At 45.8% G+C, this 24,427-nt stretch overlaps 1 protein-coding gene across 7 annotated transcripts in view; it reads left to right on the top strand.

The window, feature by feature from the left end:
* Positions 1-24,427, top strand: part of CFAP57 (cilia and flagella associated protein 57) — a 154,078-nt gene that overhangs the window by 92,018 nt on the left and 37,633 nt on the right. For 6 of the 7 annotated variants that reach the window (XM_078854151.1, XM_078854149.1, XM_073358036.1 and 3 more), the window contains 5 exons: positions 1,657-1,815; positions 2,617-2,760; positions 19,666-19,782; positions 23,249-23,383; positions 23,469-23,612. In XM_078854151.1, coding sequence (XP_078710277.1) covers positions 1,657-1,815; positions 2,617-2,760; positions 19,666-19,782; positions 23,249-23,383; positions 23,469-23,612 — 699 coding nt within the window. The remainder of the gene's footprint in view (positions 1-1,656; positions 1,816-2,616; positions 2,761-19,665; positions 19,783-23,248; positions 23,384-23,468; positions 23,613-24,427) is intronic. The other variant, XM_073358043.1, reaches the window with a different exon arrangement.

Genomic DNA, 24,427 nt, shown 5'->3' with positions numbered 1-24,427 from the left:
CTTGGTGTTTATACTCCTCAGATATTTGTAGAAAGTTATGTTTGTCGTCATTGTGACACTTAAACAATTTTCAAGTAAATATGACTGTATTAGAATGACAAGCTATACAATTGTTGCCAAAGTGTAAGGAAAATTCATACCCTCTCAGATCTCTCTCAGGGGCAGGTACAACTCAAGCAGGATAAGATTATGTACTGTATTTGAGGTTTGATCCATTATGTCCATTTGTAGGTTCTGTCCTGATTACCATTCCTGATATAGTGGCAGGTTGCTACATAGCATGGAGCCATCTCCGTCATCTTTACTTTCTCCCAGGGTCAGGTAGTTTTTCCACATCACTCTCCAGTTCCTGGTAATATGAGGAAATATCTTTCTTATTTGTATTTGGGACATTGAAGTAGAAAGTGTCTCTGTCTCCATCTCTTCTGTCACATTAGCTGCACAGTCGCTCCTCTCAGGGTTAGAATGTGCTTTGTGTGTCACAAATTCACCTGTCATTTGTGGTCACTGATTCTGTGCTTGGAGAGAGCCTGCATTTGAATCCAAGTACATCTTTAGTATCTACTCTTTCTCCCATCTGTGCTTCCTTCCACATTGCAATCTATCCATAGAACAGTCTCCTTTTCTTATACTCCTAATGATCCCCTCTCTTCATTCATATTCCTCCATAAAAGCACACTAACTGCTCCATAAAGCCTTCACCACAGTTTCCCAGGAGATCTGTAGTGCTTTGTGACTGCACCTTCACTGGGTGTAATTTATGTATCTGAGTTGAATTTTCTGTGTTTATACCAGAGATAGAATTTAAGCATTCATTAAAAAAGAGAAAAGAAATAGCCTTTTCTCTTGTGAAGATCTGAAGATAAGCAGAGCATGATATGGTCTTCCTGAGTCTGCAGGTGGCTCAGGAGCCTCTCCTGTTTTCAAAACTTTGCCAAGAACCACCAATGTGTAATTAGCAAGACTCTGGCCAGTTAGGGTATTTCTATACTGCAGTGAGAGATGCGATTGCAGTTTGGGTATTCATACCCAGCTTTAATCTAGCTAGTGTGGCTAAAAATAGCAATGAAGGTACGGTGGCATGGGCTTCAATTCAGACTGTACAAGCTCACCCAGAACCCTGGATATATACTTGGATTTCTAGCTCATGCTGGGATCCATGCTGTTGTGTCTTCACTGATATTTTTAGCTGCATTAGCTAAATTAATGGTAGCCCAAGTATTATGTTCTGCCTGTTCATGCCACTAAAACTCTTATGCAGAGTCATCATCCCATCTTGTTAATTGACATCTTCTCCTGTCTAGCTTCCCTAACAACCACCTTGCCCCCTTCCAATCCATTCACAATGCAACTATTGAGATCATTGTCTTCCTTGCCTATTGCTCCTGGCTGCTGTCTTCTATATTGTATCCACTCAAAGCTTCTTCTGACCTTCAAGGCTCTTCTTGTTACTTGTTTTCCCCCTTTGCTTTCTTCCATGCTGCCTCATCACATGAAATGCTCTTCCTGAACTGATTCTTAAATTCATTACTGTCTCTCATCCTTCAGATCCCTTCTCATAACTCACTTCTGCCACATTGCCTACAAGAAATCAGCCAAAGTAGGATGTTTAAATTGAATGGCAGTTGCAGAAAGTTAGTATTTGTGTGTCTCTAGTTCAACAGCTTACAGAAGGAGATTGAAGAGCGCAGCAATGACATTGAGACAATGAGAATGGAACAGCAGAAGCTGCAAAGTGTCATTAAGTCATTAGAGAAGGATATTGTGGGACTGAAGAGAGAGATTCAAGAAAGAGATGAGACTATCCAAGACAAGGTGAGGCAGAGCTATGACAGTCTGAGTAGCTGAGTTTTATCACCATCCCCTCACTCAAACACTGCTATTGGTATAACAATTATTTGTATTGTTGTAGCACTCAGAGACTCTAATTAGTATCTGGGTCCTATTCTGCTAAGCTCTGAACAAACTTGAACAAGAACACAATCCCTGCCTTGAAGAAGAGCTTACAACCTAGAGTTGAGAACTCTGTGGGTATGTCTACACAGCAAAGAGAGCAGCTGACCCATGCCACCCGACTTGGGCTCGCAGGGCTGCAGGACTGTTTCATTGCTGTGTAGACTTCTGGGCTCAAGATGGAGCCTGAGCTCTGGAACCCTCACACTACACCTCCAGTGTAAGCCCAGAAGTCTACATAACAATGAAACAGCCCTGCAGGCCCTGCCCCATGAACCTGAGTCGGCTAGCACAGGCCAGCCAAGGGTGTCTAGTTGCTGTATTAGACATATTCTATGTTTCTCCCCTCCCCCGAGATCTTTCCTTGGGGATCTGTAGCTCAGGATTTCGAGCTACTTACCCCTTCCTTGAATTTTGTAACTGATATTTATATAGTCATTGCCTTCCCCTTGTTCCTTGTCCCTCTCTATGGGATTTGTGACTTAAGGTCTCATCTCCATTTCCATTTCTCTGAGGAACTGTGGCTACGGTGTCTTTTTTCCCCTCAACATCCAGACATCACTCCAGGGATCTGGTTGAGAGGTCTGTGTCTGATTCTCACTGGCCTCCTGCTTTGATTCTTTGCAGAGAGCACTGACTTGTACATATGTTTACTTGTCCCAGGAGAAGCGGATTTATGACCTAAAAAAGAAAAACCAGGAACTGGAAAAGTTCAAGTTTGTACTGGATTATAAAATAAAGGAGCTGAAGAAGCAAATAGAACCCCGTGAGAATGATATCAAAGCAATGAAGGAGCAGATCCAGGAGGTGAGCAGTGCAATCTTCTGACCCCTGCCACCCAGCCCTCCTTCTGTTCAAAGGGATGATAGGCCAAATGTACTAGGAGACTGCACCACATTTGTCCTTTGATTTGCCTTCTTTAATGAGCATAAAGTATTGACTCACTCTTAATCCAAACTTGATTTCTTTGTTACCAATAAAATGATCTCTGCACATTGGCCACCCCTTCGCCTTTATACCAAGTCCCTGAGATGACCTTCTTTTACATGGGAATTGCCGCAGCAGATCAGACCCAACTAGTGTGGTGTCCTGTTTCAAACAATGGTTAATGCCAAACTCTGCATAGGAGGGTGTAACTCATTTTCTTAATAAGACATCAAATTGTACAATACTAACCTATGGGAATTCTTCATTCAAAATTTTCTATGAATGAATGTTTGACTTCCACTTACATCAGACTGTTAATCCCATTGTTTTCTTTCCAAATCTTCACTCTCACCACAGAAACTAGTCTCCAGTCCCCAGATGTTGAGGGGTTTTTAAAATTTTGGTTAGAACTAAGACATTTAGGAAGTCACCTAAACTTTTGAAGCCTTTGGAGACCTTAGGCCTATATAGTTCTTCAAATGGCTTCCTCATATTTCCATGCTTGGGATGCAGCAGATTCTTGCAGTTCAGATGGTGGAATTTAATTCATAATGCTGGTTGGTGCTCTCATGCACCGCTCCCCCATCTGTTCCTGAACATTCTAGGGGTTTAGCTACAATGAATGGCATGGCACTGCAACCACCTCATTCCTTCCCACCACCAGTTGCGACAGATCAGGAACAGCTCCAGGAAGAACCCCAGGCCCCTTTTATGTAGTGTGCTTAGTGGTTACATAATAGTTTAAATCACTTTACTTTAGATATTTTAGTGTAGGTTTTTGGTTTTATTATTAAAGTTTTTGATGTTAGATTACTTTTAAATTATCTTCAGAACCAAGAGAGACGGTGGATCTAAAAGCAAAGAGATCAGGGTTCAATCAGCATGCCTCAAGCCCAGTGCCATATCTGTCATCAGATTGACACACTTGGTGCCTGACTTGTCTTGGAGAGTGACACTCTCTAGGTGTTCTAGATATATTGCTTTTACAAGAAGGACGAGAAAGGAGAAGCAGAACAAACTGAAGGCCATTCTGCTTCAGGAAGCCCTTGCAATAAAACCTGTCAGTGCTGAAAAGACAGGTGGCTCCAGAAAAAATCTTAGACCTGCTCCAGCATCAAATGCCTCAAAGTTGGGAACTAAATAATACAAGGTATTTGCATTGGTGCAATCTAGTTTGCTGGACACAACTTCAAAGAAACAGAAAAAGGACCCAAAACATTTATCTCAGGGAGCTAAGACTAAAAAGTGTTCAGGGGATAGACCCTTTGTTAGCAGAGCTGCCCCACAACTGCCGATCTCTCCAGATCCCATTATATTGGAACCAAGCAGACAAGCATGCAGTAAAGACTCCAGACATCCTCTTTCAGCAGCAGACTTGTTCATTATACCAGATCCTCATGTACTGGACCCATTAGTTGAGGAAACAAGGAGAGAGCCACTACAGCTCTGGCCGTTCTGTTATCATTGTCTGTGATCCCTCAGGGTCGAGGATGATCTCTTCCACAGGTTGTTTTTTTGTGCGTGTCCTTTGGTGACTGGAGGAGTCCAATCCTTACGCCGCAAATTCACTGGCAAACATTGCAGGTGATGTTGGAAGACAGGGTTGGGCCATGATTGCTGCATAACAGTCATCTGTCCTTTCTTTTCTGTCATTTTTCTGCGACCAGGGCAAGGCAATTTTCCTCAAAAGTGATCATCCCTTCTCTGACAAGTCTTTGCCAGTTAGCCCTGTTCTGGGCTACTGTCTCCGAGTGCATGCTATCAATGTCACATCTCTTGATGTTTGTCTTAAGGGTGTCTTTAAAGCATTTCTTTTGGCCTCCCCTTTTCCTTTCTCCTTTGGTAAGTTGGTACAGTAATTGTTTTGGTAGGCATGCATCAGGCACGTGCACACAGTGCCCGCTCCATCTCAGCTGATGCTAGATAATCAGGGCCTCAATACTGAAGGTGTTGGCCTCCGTGAGGACACTGAAGTTAGTGCGGTGATCCTCCCACTTCTTGTTGAAGATCTTCCGGAGAAAGTGCTGGTGCTGGCATTCTAGGTTTTTCAGATGTTTTCTGTAGGTCACCCAAGTCTTGCAGCCATAGAGGAGAGTTGGGATTACCATCACTTTATAAACTGAAAGTCTAGTGTGTGTTCTGATGTTGTGATTATTGAACTCCTGTCGAGACAGTCTGCCAAAGGCAAGGCTTGCTGAATCTCGATGTCTGTGTTTGCCCCCTGTGAGAGATGGCTGTGAAGGTAGGCAAAGTGTTATTTTTCCAGTTCTTCCAGTTCTTCTCTGTCAATGTAGAACTTCCTTGCCGAGTCTGATGATTGACTGGGAGCCGGCTGGTGGAGAACTTTTGTTTTGCCAATGTTCAGGGTTAGCCCTAGGCTTTTGTAAGCTTCAGAGAAGCAGTTAAGGGCTATTTAGATCCTCCTTTGAGTGTGCAACTACAGCACAATCATCTGCCTACTGGAGTTCAGTTATTGGGTGACCCTACCAGGAGTACAAGGCTCCCGATGGCATTGTTCTTGGGACCTTTAGCACATACAAGCTTCTCCACCACGTTAGGGTGGCAGCCCAAGGAGAAGCAATTCTGTTATAGTGCACTCTCAGATTCATTATTCAGATCCAATGTCTCCCATACATTCGGCTCCAATATTACTGACTCTGGAAAGAGAGCTCTCCTTGAACAGAGATGTGCCCTATGGAAATGAGAAGATGAGTAGAAGAAAGTCAGTTGTTAACTTACCTGTCTTGTCCTAAGATACCATCCAGTTCCCCAGCTAGATATTTGTCTTCAGTTCTGGAACCTTTATTATCACCCATAATTTCTGTTTCAGATCCTAGATTAGAACAACAGTTGGAATTGTATCACGGACCACTTGGTTCCAGCCTTCATCTGGGATGAAACTTTTGGGCTCTCAAACAGTCCCTGAGAACTCTTTGTATTACAGTGAACCATATCTGCACGTGGATTATTGGTTGGAGTGGAGAGTGCCACCATGGTATAGACTACCTTTTTCTTGGAGTGGCCACTCTTGGGATATGTGCCCATTGATGTTGTTGAATGGTGTAGTCTTCTATTAATTATGCCTGTTAGAGTACTCACACATCCCCACCCCTACTCTCAGCGTTCAAGCACATTCTGAGGGTGGGGCTATACAAACAGGCATGGCAGCAGTTGCTGCCTCAGTTCCAACCACTGACCATGGATTCATGTGAGCCTTCTTCAGTGTCAAGATCTTTACTCTTTTAATAATTATATAGTTACTAACACTTAAAGTATTAACAACTATTAGTATTACTGTTAGCAATGGCAGATTTGAAGAACAAGAAATACAGATTTAAAAGATATTTGTCATGTCCTGCAGTTTTCCAGGCATCAGACACCTATGCATGGTGCTTAGGAGAAGGGCACCCCCTTCTCATTGCACTGTCTGCAGGATTTTCACACTGCAAGCTAGAAAGGAGAGGCAGAACAGACTTGAGGCCCTCTTTCTGGAAGAAGCCTTATCAGTTAAAACCTGTGGATCTGAGGTTCTTAATGCTCCAGATAAAAGAGATAAGAGGCCTGAATAGACTTCAGGACCTTCTGGTATCAGGAAACCTTCTACTTACAAAGCATCAACTTTGGCACCAAGCTCCAGATTTGAAAAGATTGAGCATTTGGTAACAAAACCCTTGGACCCATTTCTAATAAGGGTACAGACAGTAATTGAAACAGTCTTGGACAAAAGACAGTCTATACCTGAGGCCTCTGCAGAACTGGGACCTTCAGTTTTGAGAAAAAAGGCCAAGACTAAACATCTTTTGGTGTGTGGCATTGTTTCTCATTCTGGGGATCCTCCAGATTGTAAGTATGTGGATCCTCGATGCACCACAGAGGTGAGATCTAAAACAGACAGTATCATCAAATTATCTTCTTTGCTTAGTTCCTAAGAAATTAGCAGATCCAGGTATTCCATCAGCACCATCTTATGTGGTTACCACACAGGTACATGTGTAACTGTGTTACTTGGATCTTCTAGGTTCTTCGCTGAGACAAGAAGAAAGATGTTTGGATAAGGATTTGTCACAAAGCTCTCCTTCTCACAAGTGACACAAAGCTGTTTCCTCACCACATGAGTCTTTGATTATGTTACCTCCATCTCCCAGGACACCTATAGGGTCACCTTGACAACCTGGTGTGTGTGTTGTCTTCCTGATTCCTGTTTCTGTTTTGTTTCCTGGTTCTTGATCCCTGAACTCAGTGTTCCTGTTCCTTTTTCTTTTGCAGGGAAAAGCTCCTTAGGACCTGCTACTACATATCTGCTATTTGAACTGTTATGTTTTGTTGAGATTGTTGCTGACCTAATCAGTTTATGGTTATTACATGTTTTGATTGACAACCTACCTGTGTGTCTTGCTTAGTTTGTTTGTTTTTGCTTTTGGGATTACTGCTCTGGGATGTATCAGAGTGTAACATTATGGTGATGAGTATATCTATTCTCAAAAAGAAAAGGAGTACTTTGTGGCACCTCAGAGACTAACAATTTATTTGAGCATAAGCTGTGCTACATTACAATGCTAATAAGCGATGGTCACATAAACACCACCCTATACCGGAAACCTACTGACCGATGAAGTGAGCTGTAGCTCACGAAAGCTTATGCTCAAATAAATTGGTTAGTCTCTAAGGTGCCACAAGTATTCCTTTTCTTTTTGCGGATACAGACTAACACGGCTGCTACTCTGAAACCTATATCTATTCTGAAACCCATGCAGCCTGTTGAATTGATACGTTATTAGGAATTTTTTGAACTATATGCAGCTTGTGCTGACTGTGAGGTTGCTAGGTTACCCTTGTTGCAGAACTGCTTACGCCATAATGGCACTGATATTTATGATGGATTCTCAAAGCCCAGGTTCTCCTTTTATGTAACTGTTCAGTGTCACGAGTATTTTGGCACTGGCAATTCTGTTCTGTTAAAGAGGAAAACGTTTTTTGAAGCTCACCAGCCACCCAACAAAACCTTGTGTGAGTTTGCATGTCATTTGTGGCAGTTGACCCAGGAATTTGAGGACATCATGATGAGAGGAAGGTGATCAGGAACAGTCAACATGGATTCACCAAGGGCAAGTCATCCCTGACCAACCTGATTGCCTTCTATGATTAAATAACTGGCTTTGTGGATATGGGGAGAGCGGTGGATGTGATATATCTTGACTTTAGAAAAGCTTTTGATACGGTCTCCCACAATATTCTTGTCAGCAAGTTAAAGTAGTATGGATTGGATGAATGGACTATAAGGTGGATAGAAAGCTGGCTAGATTGTCGGGCTCAATGGGTAGTGATCAACGGCTCGGTCTAGTTGGCAGCTGGTATCAAGCAGAGTGCCTCAGGGGTCGGTCCTGGGGCTGGTTTTGTTCAACATCTTTATTAATGAATCTGGATGATGGGATTAATTGAACCCTCAGCAAGTTCACAGATCAACAATCTAGGGGGAGCGGTAGATACGCTGGAGAGTAGGGATAGGGTCCAGTGCACTGTTCCCTCTAAGCTGTGCGTGTGCACACAGATCCTAAACCCCGTGCACACGGCGAAACACTGTGCGCACAATAATTTGCACAGAAGAAATTTTTTGCACACACGGCCTGTCAAAAATTAGAGGGAATGTTGGTCCAGAGTGAGGTAGACAAATTGGAGGATTGGGCTAAAAGAAATCTGATGAGGTTCAACAAGGACAAGTGAAGAGTCCTGCACTTAGGATGGAAGAATCCCATGCACCGCTATAGGAAGGGGACCAACTAAGCGGCAGTTTTGCAGAAAAGGACCTAGGGGTGACAGTGGACGAGAAGCTGGACATGAGTCATCTGTGTGCCCTTGTTGCCAAGAAGGCCAATGGCATATTGGGCTGCATTAGTAGGAGCATTGCCAGCAGATCGAGGGAAGTGATTATTCCCCTCTATTTGGCACTGGTGAGGCTACATCTGGAGTACTGTGTCCAGTTTTGGTCCCCCCACTACAGAAGGGATGTGGACAAATTGGAGAGAGTCCAGTGGAGGGCAACGAAAATGATTAGGGGACTGGAGCACATGACTTACGAGGAGAGGCTGAGGGAACTGGGGTGGTTTAGTCTGCAGAAGAGGAGTGAGGGGGGATTTGATAGCAGCTTTCAGTTACCTGAAGGGGGGGTTCCAAAGAGGATGGAGCTTGGCTGTTCTCAGTGGTGGCAGATGACAGAACAAGGAGCAATGGTCTCAAATTGCAGTGGGGGAGGTCTAGGTTGGATATTAGGAAACACTTTCACCAGGAGGGTGATGAGGCACTGGAATGGGTTACCTAAGGAGGTGGTGGAATCTCCATCCTTAGAGGTTTTTAAGGCCTGGCTTGACAAAGCCCTGGCTGTGATGATTTAGTTGGTGTTGGTCCTGCTTTGAGCAGGGGGTTGGACTAGATGATCTCCTGAGGTCTCTTCCAACCCTCATCTTCTATGATTCTATGATTCTATGATCAGGTTCAGGAATATTTCTGTGATTTGATGTAGTCAGTGACTGCTTGGGCAAATGGCTACTGGCAGAAGATGTTAGAATGCTAATTTTTAATGTCACGGTTGCTAAGAGTGAGGCATTTGAGAGGGCTAGAGCTGAAAAGGGTTCTATGATTCAGCCTGTTGCAACCTTTGTGTCTACATTTAAACCATCAGCTGCTCCTCCTACTTCCATCACCCATAGTCATACAATGCTACCTACTCTCTCTCTCCAAGGCCTCAGCAGCTAAAGTTGTCAGTTCCTCACTGTTTCTGCTGTGGTAGTATAGGTCACTTTGCCAGTTTCCCTACCTGCCCAGTTAGAACTACTGTGTTCCAGGCTTGTGGGAAGGAAGGCCTCTTTAAGTTATGGTGACATGGTACAGTGGTTCACAGAGATAGGAGGCCTGAAGTGCATACTGTGAATGTAGAACCACATGAGACTATTGTTACCAGAGACTCTAATATTTCCTTTACTACAGTCTTCTCATGTGGCAAAGTGCTGGAGCTGGTATCCTGTATTGTGGAAATTAACGGTACACCACTCAAGTGCATGGTGGATATGGGTGCTGAACTTAACGTTCTCCCCTCTGAGTTAGTTCCCAGTTTGGACATTGTCTGAGTACAGTGGTGATAAAAGCTTGGAATTTGTATGCCTTGCAGACAGTGGGTGAAGCTGTATCCTCTGTGCTTTACAAAGTCATAGCCTGGACGTCATAGTTTTACATTGTTAAAGGCTCAGTTGTTAATGCTGTCACATTATTGTTGTATGATCTGTGCTTACAGCTTGGTATTATACATGAATTTGCACAGGACACCTCAGGTGTGGCTATGTTGGCTAGAATAGAAGGGAATGCCCAAAGTATTGTTCAGAGACACCAGAAATTATTTAACGGAGACAGTGTGTGTTCTCTCTGCGTTACCTTTGAATGCCAAGCCCTTTGCACCACCTGCACATTGTATACCACTTGCACGTTGTTTACCTCCTTGCACTTGTGGACAAGATCTGAGCAGAACTGCAGCACATGAAAGATAATGGTGGAGACGGAAGGGTCTACAGACTGGAGCTCATCCACAGTGATCTTGTATAAGTAGGATGCCAGTATTCAACTGCGCACAGATTTTAGGGCACTGTGGTAGGCGGCACTCACCTCCTAAGTGCCCTCTAGTGGCTGTTGCGGTACTGCAGTCTTTTTCTGTTCCTGGTATTCCCTGTAGGTTGCCAGCCTCACTAGGTGGATCTTCAATGGCTCAGCCTTCCATTCAAGTCACAGAGTCACAAATATACCCCTTCCACGGTAGCAAAGAGTTCACTAAACTGTCTGCCCTCACCAGAGTCTTCAGCCCCATCTCCGGGCCCTTTAAATCCAGCCTATTCTTGGGCTTCTGAAAGAGCTTTGTACCCTTCTCAGGGCTTAGGCCACTTTGCAAGTGGCTGTTGGGAGAACCTGGGCCCACCCACTATTCTGAATTCCAATCCAGAGACCCTATAAACAGCAACCATGTATGGCTTCCTTTAATTGCTGCTGCATTCCCTGGGCCTCTTCCCACCTGGACCCTTTACCTTTTCCCATTACCTTAGGGCTAAAGTTCTCAGGTCCTCTCTCCCAGGTCCAGTAAATGCAGCCTGTAAAGCTCCTTTGGCCAGAGAGGAGCACCGTTCCTCGCCCTTCTGGTCCCAGCCAAGAACAGCCCTGCTGCTCCTCTTAGCTGAGCCTGCTCATTGGCTGCTTCCATTCTGATTGGCTGCTTCCACAAGGCATCTCTAGGCAGGCCTAGAGGACCCATTTCTGCTACTCCTTTCTGGGGCTGGATGTAGTAGGATTGTAGGGCCTCCAGCAGTGTACCGGGTACACTGTGTCACAGGCACTTAATAAATATGTCAAATGTGAGCAGTTTCAACTGCCAATCTTCAAAGAGATTTGCTTGGTAAGTGGATCTTGAATTTTCTGTCTGTTGGACTACCAATCAAGTTATTGGCAAATACTTGTGACAGAGAGTTTGCAGCTACTATTGACTTTCAGCACATCATTTGGGAGGTACTGCTAGCAGTGACTTCCTTCTGGCTTAGTCTCTGCTCTGGAGGTATTTCAGAGAGTTGTCTCTCAGCTCTTTGATAATATCCAGGGTGCATATTGCTATTTGGATCACATTCTCATCTTTACTAAGACCTTTCCTGAACATGATTCTTTTCTGGATCAGGTACTAACCCAACTCCAACAAGCTGACATAAAGTTGAATGCAGCCAAGTGTAGTTAAGATGCTGTAGCGTTTCTAGGACATTCTCTGTCAGATGATGGTGTGAAACTGACACCTGAACAGCTGCAAGTTGTTGCTTCACTACCCTACCCACTGATCATAATGGTTTATGTTCATTCTTTGGCCTCTCTCAATACATAGGTGGGCTTCCTATGCCCTATTTTAGTACATCAAAAAGCCTTCAAAAACAGACTCCAACGAGTGACTGCTGAATTGGAATGAATTTGCAAACTGGATACAATTAACTTAGGCTTGAATAAAGACTGGGAGTGGATGCGTCATTACACAAAGTAAAACTATTTCCCCATGTTTATTCCCCCCCGCCCCCCAACTGTTCCTCAGACGTTCTTGTTAACTGCTGGAAACGGCCCACCTTGATTATCACTACAAAAGGTTTTCTTCCCCCCCGCTCTCCTGCTGGTAATAGCTCATCTTAAATGATCACTCTCATAGAATCATAGAATCATAGAATATCAGGGTTGGAAGGGACCCCAGAAGGTCATCTAGTCCAACCCCCTGCTCAAAGCAGGACCAATTCCCAGTTAAATCATCCCAGCCAGGGCTTTGTCAAGCCTGACCTTAAAAACCTCTAAGGAAGGAGATTCTACCACCTCCCTAGGTAACGCATTCCAGTGTTTCACCACCCTCTTAGTGAAAAAGTTTTTCCTAATATCCAATCTAAACCTCCCCCACTGCAACTTGAGACCATTACTCCTCGTTCTGTCATCTGCTACACTCTCCTTACAGTGTGTATGATAACACCCATTTTTTCATGTTCTGTGTGTATATAAATCTCCTCACTGTATTTTCCACTGAATGCTTCCGATGAAGTGAGCTGTAGCTTATGAAAGCTTATGCTCAAATAAATTGGTTAGTCTCTAAGGTGCCACAAGTACTCCTTTTCTTTTTGGAAGAACAGTTGGATCACTCTCTTCCTCTCAATGCAGATCTGAGCCCAGATCCGATAAGAAAATAAATTGGGGATACCACTCAGGTAGAGATCCACAACAGCAACAGAGGTGATAGAGTTCTCTTAGATGACGGTTACATTCTGATGCACCCCAGAAAAGCAATCCCCTGATGAAAAAATGAAGTAAGAAACACAAATAGATTGTCAGTCAAAACATGTAATAACCATGAACTGGTTAGAATCATAGAATCATAGAATATCAGGGCTGGAAGGGACCCCAGAAGGTCATCTAGTCCAACCCCCTGCTCGAAGCAGGACCAATTCCCAGTTAAATCATCCCAGCCAGGGCTTTGTCAAGCCTGACCTTAAAAACCTCTAAGGAAGGAGATTCTACCACCTCCCTAGGTAACGCATTCCAGTGTTTCACCACCCTCTTAGTGAAAAAGTTTCCCCTAATATCCAACCTAAACCTCCCCCACTGCAACTTGAGACCATTACTCCTCGTTCTGTCATCTGCTACCATTGAGAACAGTCTAGAGTCATCCTCTTTGGAACCCCCTTTCAGGTAGTTGAAAGCAGCTATCAAATCCCCCCTCATTCTTCTCTTCTGCAGGCTAAACAATCCCAGCTCCCTCAGCCTCTCCTCATAACTCATGTGTTCCAGTCCCCTAATCATTTTTGTTGCCCTTCGCTGGACTCTCTCCAATTTATCCACATCCTTCTTGAAGTGTGGGGTCCAAAACTGGACACAGTACTCCAGATGAGGCCTCACCAATGTCGAATAGAGGGGAACGATCACGTCCCTCGATCTGCTCGCTATGCCCCTACTTATACATCCCAAAATGCCATTGGCCTTCTTGGCAACAAGGGCACACTGCTGACTCATATCCAGCTTCTCGTCCACTGTCACCCCTAGGTCCTTTTCCGCAGAACTGCTGCCTAGCCATTCGGTCCCTAGTCTGTAGCTGTGCATTGGGTTCTTCCGTCCTAAGTGCAGGACCCTGCACTTATCCTTATTGAACCTCATCAGATTTCTTTTGGCCCAATCCTCCAATTTGTCTAGGTCCTTCTGTATCCTATCCCTCCCCTCCAGCGTATCTACCACTCCTCCCAGTTTCGTATCATCCGCAAATTTGCTGAGAGTGCAATCCACACCATCCTCCAGATCATTTATGAAGATATTGAACAAAACCGGCCCCAGGACCGACCCTTGGGGTACTCCACTTGACACCGGCTGCCAACTAGACATGGAGCCATTGATCACTACCCGTTGAGCCCGACAATCTAGCCAGCTTTCTACCCACCTTATAGTGCATTCATCCAGCCCATACTTCCTTAACTTGCTGACAAGAATACTGTGGCAGACCGTGTCAAAAGCTTTGCTAAAGTCAAGAAACAATACATCCACTGCTTTCCCTTCATCCACAGAACCAGTAATCTCATCAAAAAAGGCGATTAGATTAGTCAGGCATGACCTTCCCTTGGTGAATCCATGCTGGCTGTTCCTGATCACTTTCCTCTCATGCAAGTGCATCAGGATTGATTCTTTGAGGACCTGCTCCATGATTTTTCCAGGGACTGAGGTGAGGCTGACTGGCCTGTAGTTCCCAGGATCCTCCTTCTTCCCTTTTTTAAAGATTGGCACTACATTAGCCTTTTTCCAGTCATCCGGGACTTCCCCGGTTCGCCATGAGTTTTCAAAGATAATGGCCAATAGCTCTGCAATCACAGCCGCCAATTCCTTCAGCACTCTCGGATGCAACTCGTCCGGCCCCATGGACTTGTGCACGTCCAGCTTTTCTAAATAGTCCCTAACCACCTCTATCTCCACAGAGGGCTGGCCATCTCTTCCCCATTTTGTGATGCCCAGCGCAGCAGTCTGGGAGCTGACCTTGTTAGTGAAAACAGAGGCAAAAAAAGCATTGAGTACATTAGCTTTTTCCACATCCTCTGTCACTAGGTTGCCTCCCTCATTCAGTAAGGGGCCCACACATTCCTTGGCTTTCTTCTTGTTGCCAACATACCTGAAGAAACCCTTCTTGTTACTCTTGACATCTCTGGCTAGCTGCAGCTCCAGGTGCGATTTGGCCCTGGTTATGTCAGCAACAGCCTGAACAAAGATATAACAGTCGGAACAAGAGATATGTAGCAATAGACCCTGAGTAGCTTTCCCCACTGCAAAAGAAACAGGGACAGGAACACCAAGTTCACGGAGAAGGAACCGGGCAACAAAACAGGAACAAGAACCAGGAAGGCAACACACACCAGTCATCATAATTTCTTTCCCTTCTCCCCAAAATTCAGTGGTACCTAGCAATGTTCCCTCTAATTTTTCCCATCCATATGTGGAATGAATTTTGTTATGTGCACCAAATTATCGTGGTAATGTGCAGATGTGTGCCACCAACAGAAACAAAAAAACTAGATATATATATTTAAAAATTTACCATAGGGATAATTACTTCAGCCACGACAGGTTAGGCATTTTAGTACTCACTACTCAAAGAATTAAATTTAAGCGTAAGAGAGAAATAGAAATTATAAATGGCATGGACCAGTCAAAAAACTCAAACAACAGCACTTTGAAAGAATACAATTACAGAGTGTGCGTGCATTGCAGGAAGTATCAAGTAGTAACAACACCACCACCACAAGTATGTGCTGGGAGATTGGTGTGAAAGACAGTGTGTGTGTGTGACAGAGAGAGAGAGAGAGAGAGAGAGAGACAAAGTGTGTGTGTATGTGTGAGACATTGTGACTTTTAGGTCTGTAATCGAGTGACCAGAGAGATTGAAGTGTTCTCCGATTGGTTTATGAATGTTATAATTCTTGACATCTGATTTGTGTCCATTTATTCTTTTACGTAGAGACTGTCCAGTTTGACCAATGTACATGGCAGAGGGGCATTGCTGGCACATGATGGCATAGATCACATTGGTGGATGTGCAGGTGAACGAGCCTCTGATAGCGTGGCTGATGTTATTAGGCCCTGTGATGGTGTCCCCTGAATAGATATGTGGGCACAATTGGCAACAGGCTTTGTTGCAAGGATAGGTTCCTGGGTTAGTGGTTCTGTTGTGTGGTATGTGGTTGCTGGTGAGTATTTGCTTCAGGTTGGGGGGCTGTCTGTAGGCAAGGACTGGCCAGTCTCCCAAGATTTGTGAGAGTGATGGGTCGTCCTTCAGGATAGGTTGTAGATCCTTGATGATGCGTTGGAGAGGTTTTAGTTGGGGGCTGAAGGTGATGGCTAGTGGCGTTCTGTTATTTTCTTTGTTGGGCCTGTCCTGTAGTACGTGACTTCTGGGTACTCTTCTGGCTCTGTCAGTCTGTTTCTTCACTTCTGCAGGTGGGTATTGTAGTTGTAAGAATGCTTGATAGAGATCTTGTAGGTGTTTGTCTCTGTCTGAGGGGTTGGAGCAAATGTGGTTGTATCGTAGAGCTTGGCTGTAGGCGATGGATCGTGTGGTGTGGTCTGGGTGAAAGCTGGAGGCATGTAGGTAGGAATAGCGGTCAGTAGGTTTCCGGTATAGGGTGGTGTTTATGTGACCATTGCTTATTAGCAGTGTAGTGTCTAGGAAGTGGATCTCTTGTGTGGACTAGTCCAGGCTGAGGTTGATGGTGTGATGGAAATTGTTGAAATCGTGGTGGAATTCCTCAAGGGCTTCTTTTCCATGGGTCCAGATGATGAAGATGTCATCAATATAGCGGAAGTAGAGTAGGGGCATTAGGGGACGAGAGCTGAGGAAGCATTGTTCTAAGTCAGCCATAAAAATGTTGGCATACTGTGAGGCCATGCGGGTACCCATAGCAGCGCCGCTGATTTGAAGGTATACATTGTCCCCAAATGTGAAATGTCTGTCACCTTCAGCCCCCAACTAAAACCTCTCCAACGCATCATCAAGGATCTACAACCTATCCTGAAGGATGACCCATCACTCCCACAAATCTTGGGAGACTGGCCAGTCCTTGCCTACAGACAGCCTCCCAACCTGAAGCAAATACTCACCAGCAACCACACAGCACACAACAGAACCACTAACCCAGGAACCTATCCTTGCAACAAAGCCCGTTGCCAACTGTATCTATTCAGGGGACACCATCATAGGGCCTAATCACATCAGCCACACTATCAGAGGCTCGTTCACCTGCACATCTACCAATGTGATATATGCCATCATGTACCAGCAATGCCCCTCTGCCATGTACATTGGCCAAACTGGACAGTCTCTACGTAAAAGAATAAATGGACACAAATCGGATGTCAAGAATTATAACATTCATAAACCAGTTAGAGAATACTTCAATCTCTCTGGTCACTCGATTACAGACCTAAAAGTCACAATATTACAACAAAAAGACTTCAAAAACAGACTCCAACGAGAGATTGCTGAATTGGAATTAATTTGCAAACTGGATACAATTAACTTAGGCTTGAATAGAGACTGGGAGTGGATGAGTCATTACACAAAGTAAAACTATTTCCCCATGTTTATTCCCCCCCTCCCCCCCCACTGTTCCTCAGACGTTCTTGTTAACTGCTGGAAATGGCCCACCTTGATTATCACTATAAAAGGTTTTCTCCCCCCCTCCCCCCACGCTCTCCTGTTGGTAATAGCTCATCTTAAATGATCACTCTCATTACAGTGTGTATGATAACACCCATTTTTTCATGTTCTGTGTGTATATAAATCTCCTCACTGTATTTTCCACTGAATGCATCCGATGAAGTGAGCTGTATCTCACGAAAGCTTATGCTCAAATAAATTGGTTAGTCTCTAAGGTGCCACAAGTACTCCTTTTCTTTTTGCGAATACAGACTAACATGGCTGCTACTCTGAAAACTGTTTTTCCAGAGGCTCAATCTTGAGGGGTATTTTTTTAATCAGACTATCATAAATTCATGCATTCTTCTAACTATGATATTATACCAGACTGGGCAAGTTGGCAGGAGTGGCAAGGGCCTCCACTGATGCCTTGGCCATACTGTCCAACTCCAGGATTTCCATATCGAGCTCCTTCAAGAGGTACGACCTGGGTTCTGCATTGAGGCAATGATGTTTCTGTAGATCTGGGACACTCGGATCTGATACCAAGCAATAAGTCCCTTGTACTGATCCAAAACATCTTATATGATGAAGCAGAGGAAGGTGATACACCTCTAGAAATCAAGATTTTGCATCAGGACCAGGAACTCTCCAGATGAAAATGTGGGAGTAGGCTCAGCTTCCTCACTTTCTGAGTTAGTTAGCAGAAGGGTTTCTACTTTAAAATTACCCTGTTTTACTGGTGGAAATGTCTCATCCTGTCTTTTAAATCCTTGGAAATACCTCTACAAGGTTTCTCTGCCCTTTCTGGAGGGTCGCTGACAGCCAGCAAAATCAGTGTGGTATATACTCTGACTTCCTGTCCACCAATTGTTAAAAAAACAGTTAACTCCTCGTACAGGATCTGATAATGTTTTTCTTGTTTCCACCTCCCTTCTCCCACTAATTCTGTGGTAATAGCTGCAGTGATCAAGAACAGGATATTTACATTCTACCCCCAGTGACAAAGAGGGAAAAAATTAGATTATTTGGGAAGAAAATTATTTTCTTCATTTTATTTAAACATGAGGATAGCTAACTATCTAACTGTCTGGGTAATGTGTGACATGTTAATTTCATTTAAAAAACTAGAACAATATAAAATTAACATGGCACATGTTAAATTAATGGATTAAAAAAAAGATTTGGAGATCATGGTGGATAATCAGATGAACGTGAGCTCCCAGTATGAGGCTGTGGCCAAAAGAGTGAATGTGATCCTGGGATGCATGAACAGGGGAATCGTGAATAACAGTAGAGAGGTTGTTCTACCTCTATATTTGGCACTGCTACAACTACTGCTGTCATACCGTGTCCAGTGCTGGTGCCTGCCGTTGCTAAAGAAGGATGTTGCTAAATTGGAGAAGGTTCAGAGAAGAGCTACCAGAATGATTAAAGGATGAGAAAACCTGCCTTCTAGTGCTCAGTCTATTTAACTTAACAAAGAGAAGGTTAAAGGCTGAGTTGATTACAGTCTAAAAGTATCTCCATGGGGCAACAAATATTTACTAATGGGCTCGTCAATCTAGCAGAGAAAGGTCTAATACAGGGGTGGGCAAACTTTTTGGCCCGAGGGCCACATCGGGGTTGCAAAACTGTATGGAGGGCCAGGTAGAGAAGGCTGTGCCTCCCCAAACAGCCTGGCCCCCACCCCCTATCCACCCCCTCCCACTTCCTGCCCCCTGACTGCCCTCCTCAGAACTCCCGACCCATCCTAACCACCCCCTCCCAGGTTCCCCCGCCCCTAACTGCCCCCCAGCGTCCCACCCCTTATCCAATCCCCACTGCTCCCAGTCTTCTGCCCCCTATCCACACACCCCGCCCCCTGACAGGCCCCCCCCGGGACCCCATGCCTATCCAACCCCCCACTGTTCCCTATTCTCCATCCTCCCTGCAGAACCTCTGCCCCATCCAATCGCTCCCTGTCCCCTGACTGCCCCCCAGGACCCCTCGCCCCTTATCCAACCCCCGGCCCCCTTACCATGCCACTCAAAGCAGCGTGTCTGGCAGCCGCACCCCCTGGCCGGAGCTAGACACACTGCCTCTCTGCTCGGCAGGAGCGCGCAACCACACCATCCAGAGCGCTGGTGGCACGGTGAGGTGAGACTGCGGGGGAGAGGGGACAGCAGGGGAGGGGCCGGGTGCTAGCCTCCCTGGCCAGGAGCTCAAGGGCCGGGCAGGACGGTCCCGCAGGCTGGATGTGGCCCGCAAGCCGTAGTTTGCCCATCTCTGGTCTAACACAGTCCAATGGCTGGAAGTTGAAGCTAGACAAATTCAGACTGGAAATAAGGCTTACATTTTTGACAGTGAGGGTAATTAACCATTGGAACAATTTGCCAAGAGTCATGATAGATTATCCACCACTGACGATTTTAAAATCAAGATTGGATGTTTGTATAAAAGATATGTTGTAGGAATTATTTTGGGGAAGTTCTGTGGCCTGTGTATTAGATCCCTTCGGTTTTGTAATCTGTGTTTTTCCTTCACTCATGTCTCTTTCACAGTCCCAATCCCCTTCTTTTGCTTCCTTGCAGATGGAGGGAGAACTGGAACGTTTCCACCAGCAGAACATGCAGCTGGAACTGAACATCACAGAGCTACGACAGAAGCTAAAGGCCACTGACCGTGAGATGCACAAGGAGCAGCAGAAGGTATGGGGCACAACCTTGATGGCAGAGATCTCAAGTCATTCAAAATGCAAGCTGTCAGGAACATGGATAGTATAGATGCATGGCTTTGGGGTCAGAGTTTCCCTTCTTGGGTACTGTGCAGAAGTGAAGGGGAAGAGAGGCTCTGGCAGGAGGGATCAGAGACACAAGCATTCCAAGTATGAAGGCTTGTGGGAGAGTTGGATATTACAGAGAGGTAGATAGTACCGAAGCTCCAGCCATTTGGTCTAACAGAGCCTGTGTGCATTGTCCTTCTGGATATGCTGCAAGATCTGTGTATTCACTTAGGATTCATAGAGTAGTTGGGGAGAGGGCTAAACGAACCTCTCTGCCACACCCAAGGCAGAGAGTTTGGGAATATATGGCCTCAGCAACCTATTCCCTCCCAAGAGTACCATCTGGGCTGGACCTCTGCAATGACATGCAGTAATTAGTCAGGAAAGGTACGGGGAAGGAGTTGTGGATGGATATCAAAGCATACTTATAGTGGAAGGAACCATGTCAGAGGTGTATGAAAGGTCAGAGAGGAAGAAGCAAGAGGTTTGAAAGTGGGCATGAAGGAATTTAGTAGCCAAGGATAGGATTGGGGAAGCAGGCAGGGTATCATAGAATCATAGAATATCAGGGTTGGAAGGGACCCCAGGAGGCCATCCAGTCCAACCCCCTGCCCAAAGCAGGACCAATCCCAACCAAATCATCCCAGCCAGGGCCCCGTCAAGCCTGACCCCAAAAACCTCCAAGGAAGGAGATTCCACCACCTCCCCAGGCAACGCACTCCAGTGTTTCACCTCCCAGTGAAAAAGTTTTTCCCAATATCCAACCTAAACCTCCCCCACTGCAACCCGGGACCACCACTCCTTGTCCTGTCCTCCTCCACCACTGAGAACAGTCCAGAACCATCCCCTCCGGAACCACCTCCCAGGTAGCCGAAAGCACCCACCAAATCCCCCCCCATTCCTCTCCTCCGCAGACCAAACAATCCCAGTTCCCCCAGCCTCCCCCCACAAGCCATGTGCTCCAGACCCCCAATCATCTCTGTTGCCCTTCACTGGACTCTCTCCAGTCCACCGACATCCCTCCTGCAGTGAGGGGCCCAAAACCGGACACAGCACTCCAGACAAGGCCCGACCAATGTCGAATAGAGGGGGACGACCACGCCCCTCGATCCGCTCGCCACGCCCCCACCCACACATCTCAAAATGCCACCGGCCCTCTTGGCAACAAGGGCACACTGCTGACCCACATCCAGCCTCTCGTCCACTGCCACCCCCAGGTCCCCCTCCGCAGAACTGCTGCCTAGCCACTCGGTCCCCAGTCTGCAGCTGCGCATTGGGTTCTTCTGTTCCAAGTACAGGACCCTGCACCTATCCCTATTGAACCCCATCAGACTTCTTCCGGCCCAATCCTCCAATCCGTCTAGGTCCCTCTGCATCCCAGCCCCGCCCTCCAGCGCATCTACCACTCCCCCCAGTCCAGTATCATCTGCAAACCTGCTGAGAGTGCAATCCACACCATCCTCCAGATCATTTATGAAGATATTGAACAAAACCGGCCCCAGGACCGACCCCCGGGGCACTCCACTCGACACCGGCTGCCAACCAGACATGGAGCCACTGATCGCCACCCGCCAAACCCGACAATCTAGCCAACACTCTACCCACCCTACAGTGCACTCATCCAGCCCATACTTCTTCAACCTGCTGACAAGAACACTGTGGGAGACCATGTCAAAAGCCCCGCCAAAGTCAAGAAACAATACATCCACCGCCTTTCCTTCATCCACAGAACCAGTAGTCTCATCATAGAAGGCGATTAGATTAGTCAGGCATGACCTTCCCTTGGTGAATCCATGCTGACTGTTCCTGATCACTTTCCTCTCATGTAAGTGCTTCAGGATTGAATCTTTGAGGATTCTTTGGGGATGGGTCCTGCTTTTGAGCGGGGGGGTTGGACTAGATGACCTCCTGAGGTCCCTTCCAACCCTGATATTCTATGATTCTATGATTCCATGGTCCCTCCGGGGACTGAGGTGAGGCTGACTGGCCTGCAGCTCCCAGGATCCTCCTCCTTCCCCTTTTCAAAGATTGGCACCACACCAGCCTCTCTCCAGTCATCGGGACTTCCCCCGCTCGCCACGAGTTTTCAAAGACAATGGCCAATAGCTCTGCAATCACAGCTGCCAATTCCTTTAGCACTCTCGGATGCAACTCGTCCGGCCCCATGGACTTGTTCACGTCCAGCTTTTCTAAATAGTCCCTAACCACCTCTTTCTCCACAGAGGGCTGGCCATCTATTCCCCATGTTGTGATGCCCAGTGCAGCAGTCTGGGAGCTGACCTTGTTCGTGAAGACAGAGGCAAAAAAAGCATTGAGTACATTAGCTTTTTCCACATCCCCTGTCACTAGGTTCCCTCCCTCATTCATTAAGGGGCCCACACTTTCCTTGGCTTTCTTCTTGTTGCCAACATACCTGAAGAAACCCTTCTTGTTACTCTTGACATCTCTTCCTAGCTGCAGCTCCAGGTGCGATTTGGCCCTCCTGATTTCATTCCTACATGCCCGAGCAATATTTTTATACTCTTCCCTGGTCATATGTCCAACCTTCCACTTCTTGTAAGCTTCTTTTTTTATGTTTAAGATCCGCTAGGATTTCATGGTTAAGCCAAGCTGGTCGCCTGCCATATTTACTATTCTTTCGACACATCGGGATGGTTTGTCCCTGTAACCTCAACAGGGATTCCTTGAAATACAGCCGGCTCTCCTGGACTCCTTTCCCCTTCATGTTAGTCCTCCAGGAGATCCTACCCATCCGTGTATAGAGTGAGCAAATAAGAAACTTTGCGCCAGAGAGAATGAGGAGAGGGTGTTGATATGAAGCCATCAAGTTAAGAACATAGCTACCATCGGCACCTGTTTTTCTGTCCTGTCACCTGTTACATTTACTTGTTGCATCTTGTTTCTAGTAAGATTGTAAGCTCTTTGGGCAGGAACTACATCTGCCTATGTGTTTGTTAGGGTGACCAGATGTCCCAATTTTATAGGGACAGTCCCGATTTTGGGGGCTTTTTCTTATATAGGCTCCTATTACCCCCACCCCATCCCGATTTTTCACATTTGCTGTCTGGTCACCCTAGTGTTTGTGCAGTGTCCAAGATAATAGGATCCTTAACCTGAATGGGGCCTCCAAGTACTAGTGCAGTACAAGTAACAATGCAATTCCCATGGGGTGAGAAGTGTTAGTTATTGGCAAGGTTTGTTACTGTCTTAAGTGTGACAGCACTCAAAGGCCAAGAAGGTTCTCTCTCCAACTGGGAGATGTCCAGATGGCACATTCTTAAAAACAAAAAATAAGAACACATGAGGATTCTCAACAATTCAGCTAGAGCTTCCAGGAGGTCCTCATGCATGACAGTGTTCCCTGAGTGGTTGTTCATGTATAATTCTTGCAGGAGCGAGACATGGAAGCTCTTGTGAAGCGGTTTAAAACGGATCTTCATAATTGTGTGGGCTTCATCCAGGAGCCCAAAAAACTGAAGGAGGGGATCCGGGAACTCTACGGCAAATACGTGCAGCAGGCAGACATGGTGAGTTAAGGGTCTTTCCTCTCCATGGTAGATGAGCGCATCTCTGGTGTCACATCTTCTGAGCCTGTGTATTGTCTCTCGTCAGGTGGAGATTGTGGGGGTTGACACAGATCTGCAGCAGGAGTACACCCGGCAGAGAGAGCATCTTGAGAGAAATCTGGCAACGCTGAAGAAGAAGGTGGTGAAGGAAAGTGAGATCCACCGAGCTGATAATGTGCGGATCATGCAGGTACATGGCCCATTTTCTTTGCTCCTGGCAGGGGCAGATGGAGGGAGAAGCTGCACACCAGAGAATTCCTCTTTCTCAGGCTTCCTTGCTGCAGTAGATTCTCAGGAGTCTGAGAAGATTTCTGTTTGATACCCTCCCAGAATTCCACTTAGACTGGAACTCTGGAAGTTTTCTAAGTTGCTGAAGAGAAGGTGTTTAAAAGTGCCGTGTTTTCTCAAAGTGATGGATGGGGTGGAGTGGGATCTGTAAGGGAAGAGATGGCTGGAACAGTTGCTATTTCCAGTCTCTGTGTGAAAGTTTACACTTTCACGGTGTAAATTGCAGGAGGAAGGGGTCTCCGCTATATGTGAATATCAGGGTTTTCTTTGTATAATGTAATTCTTCTTCAAGTATCCTCTGCATATTCCCAGTCATGGGATGCTCCAACTGGTGCAGCCTGGGTGATGGAATCTTAGCTAACAGTGCCCACTAGAGCCGTCAAGTGCCTTCCTTGCTCCTCCCCTCAGTGATTGTGAGGTTGAGGGTATAAAAGATGTTCCTCAGTTCCTCACCTCAATTCCTTCCAGCCATGACCATCTGATGGATTAGGAACTGCTCTGGGATTGTCCTGGATCTGTACTTCAAGTGCCTAGTTAGATTAGTTTTACTCTAGTTAATTCAGTCATAGTTAGTTTAAAATTTAAGTAGTTCTGAATAGTTCTAGATAAATTCTGTTAGTACCAGGATGACAGAAATGAAGACTAAGAAGCTGTGCTTTAAGAAATAGGTTTCCTGTCCATCAGGTTCCTGGCAGGCGATACTCATACTAGATATCT

This window comes from Lepidochelys kempii, chromosome 8 (assembly GCF_965140285.1).
Source record: "Lepidochelys kempii isolate rLepKem1 chromosome 8, rLepKem1.hap1, whole genome shotgun sequence".
In the NCBI taxonomy this organism is placed as follows: Eukaryota; Metazoa; Chordata; order Testudines; family Cheloniidae; genus Lepidochelys; species Lepidochelys kempii.
Note: the sequence above shows the minus strand (reverse complement) of the source record. Positions and strands in the feature narration are given on the sequence as shown.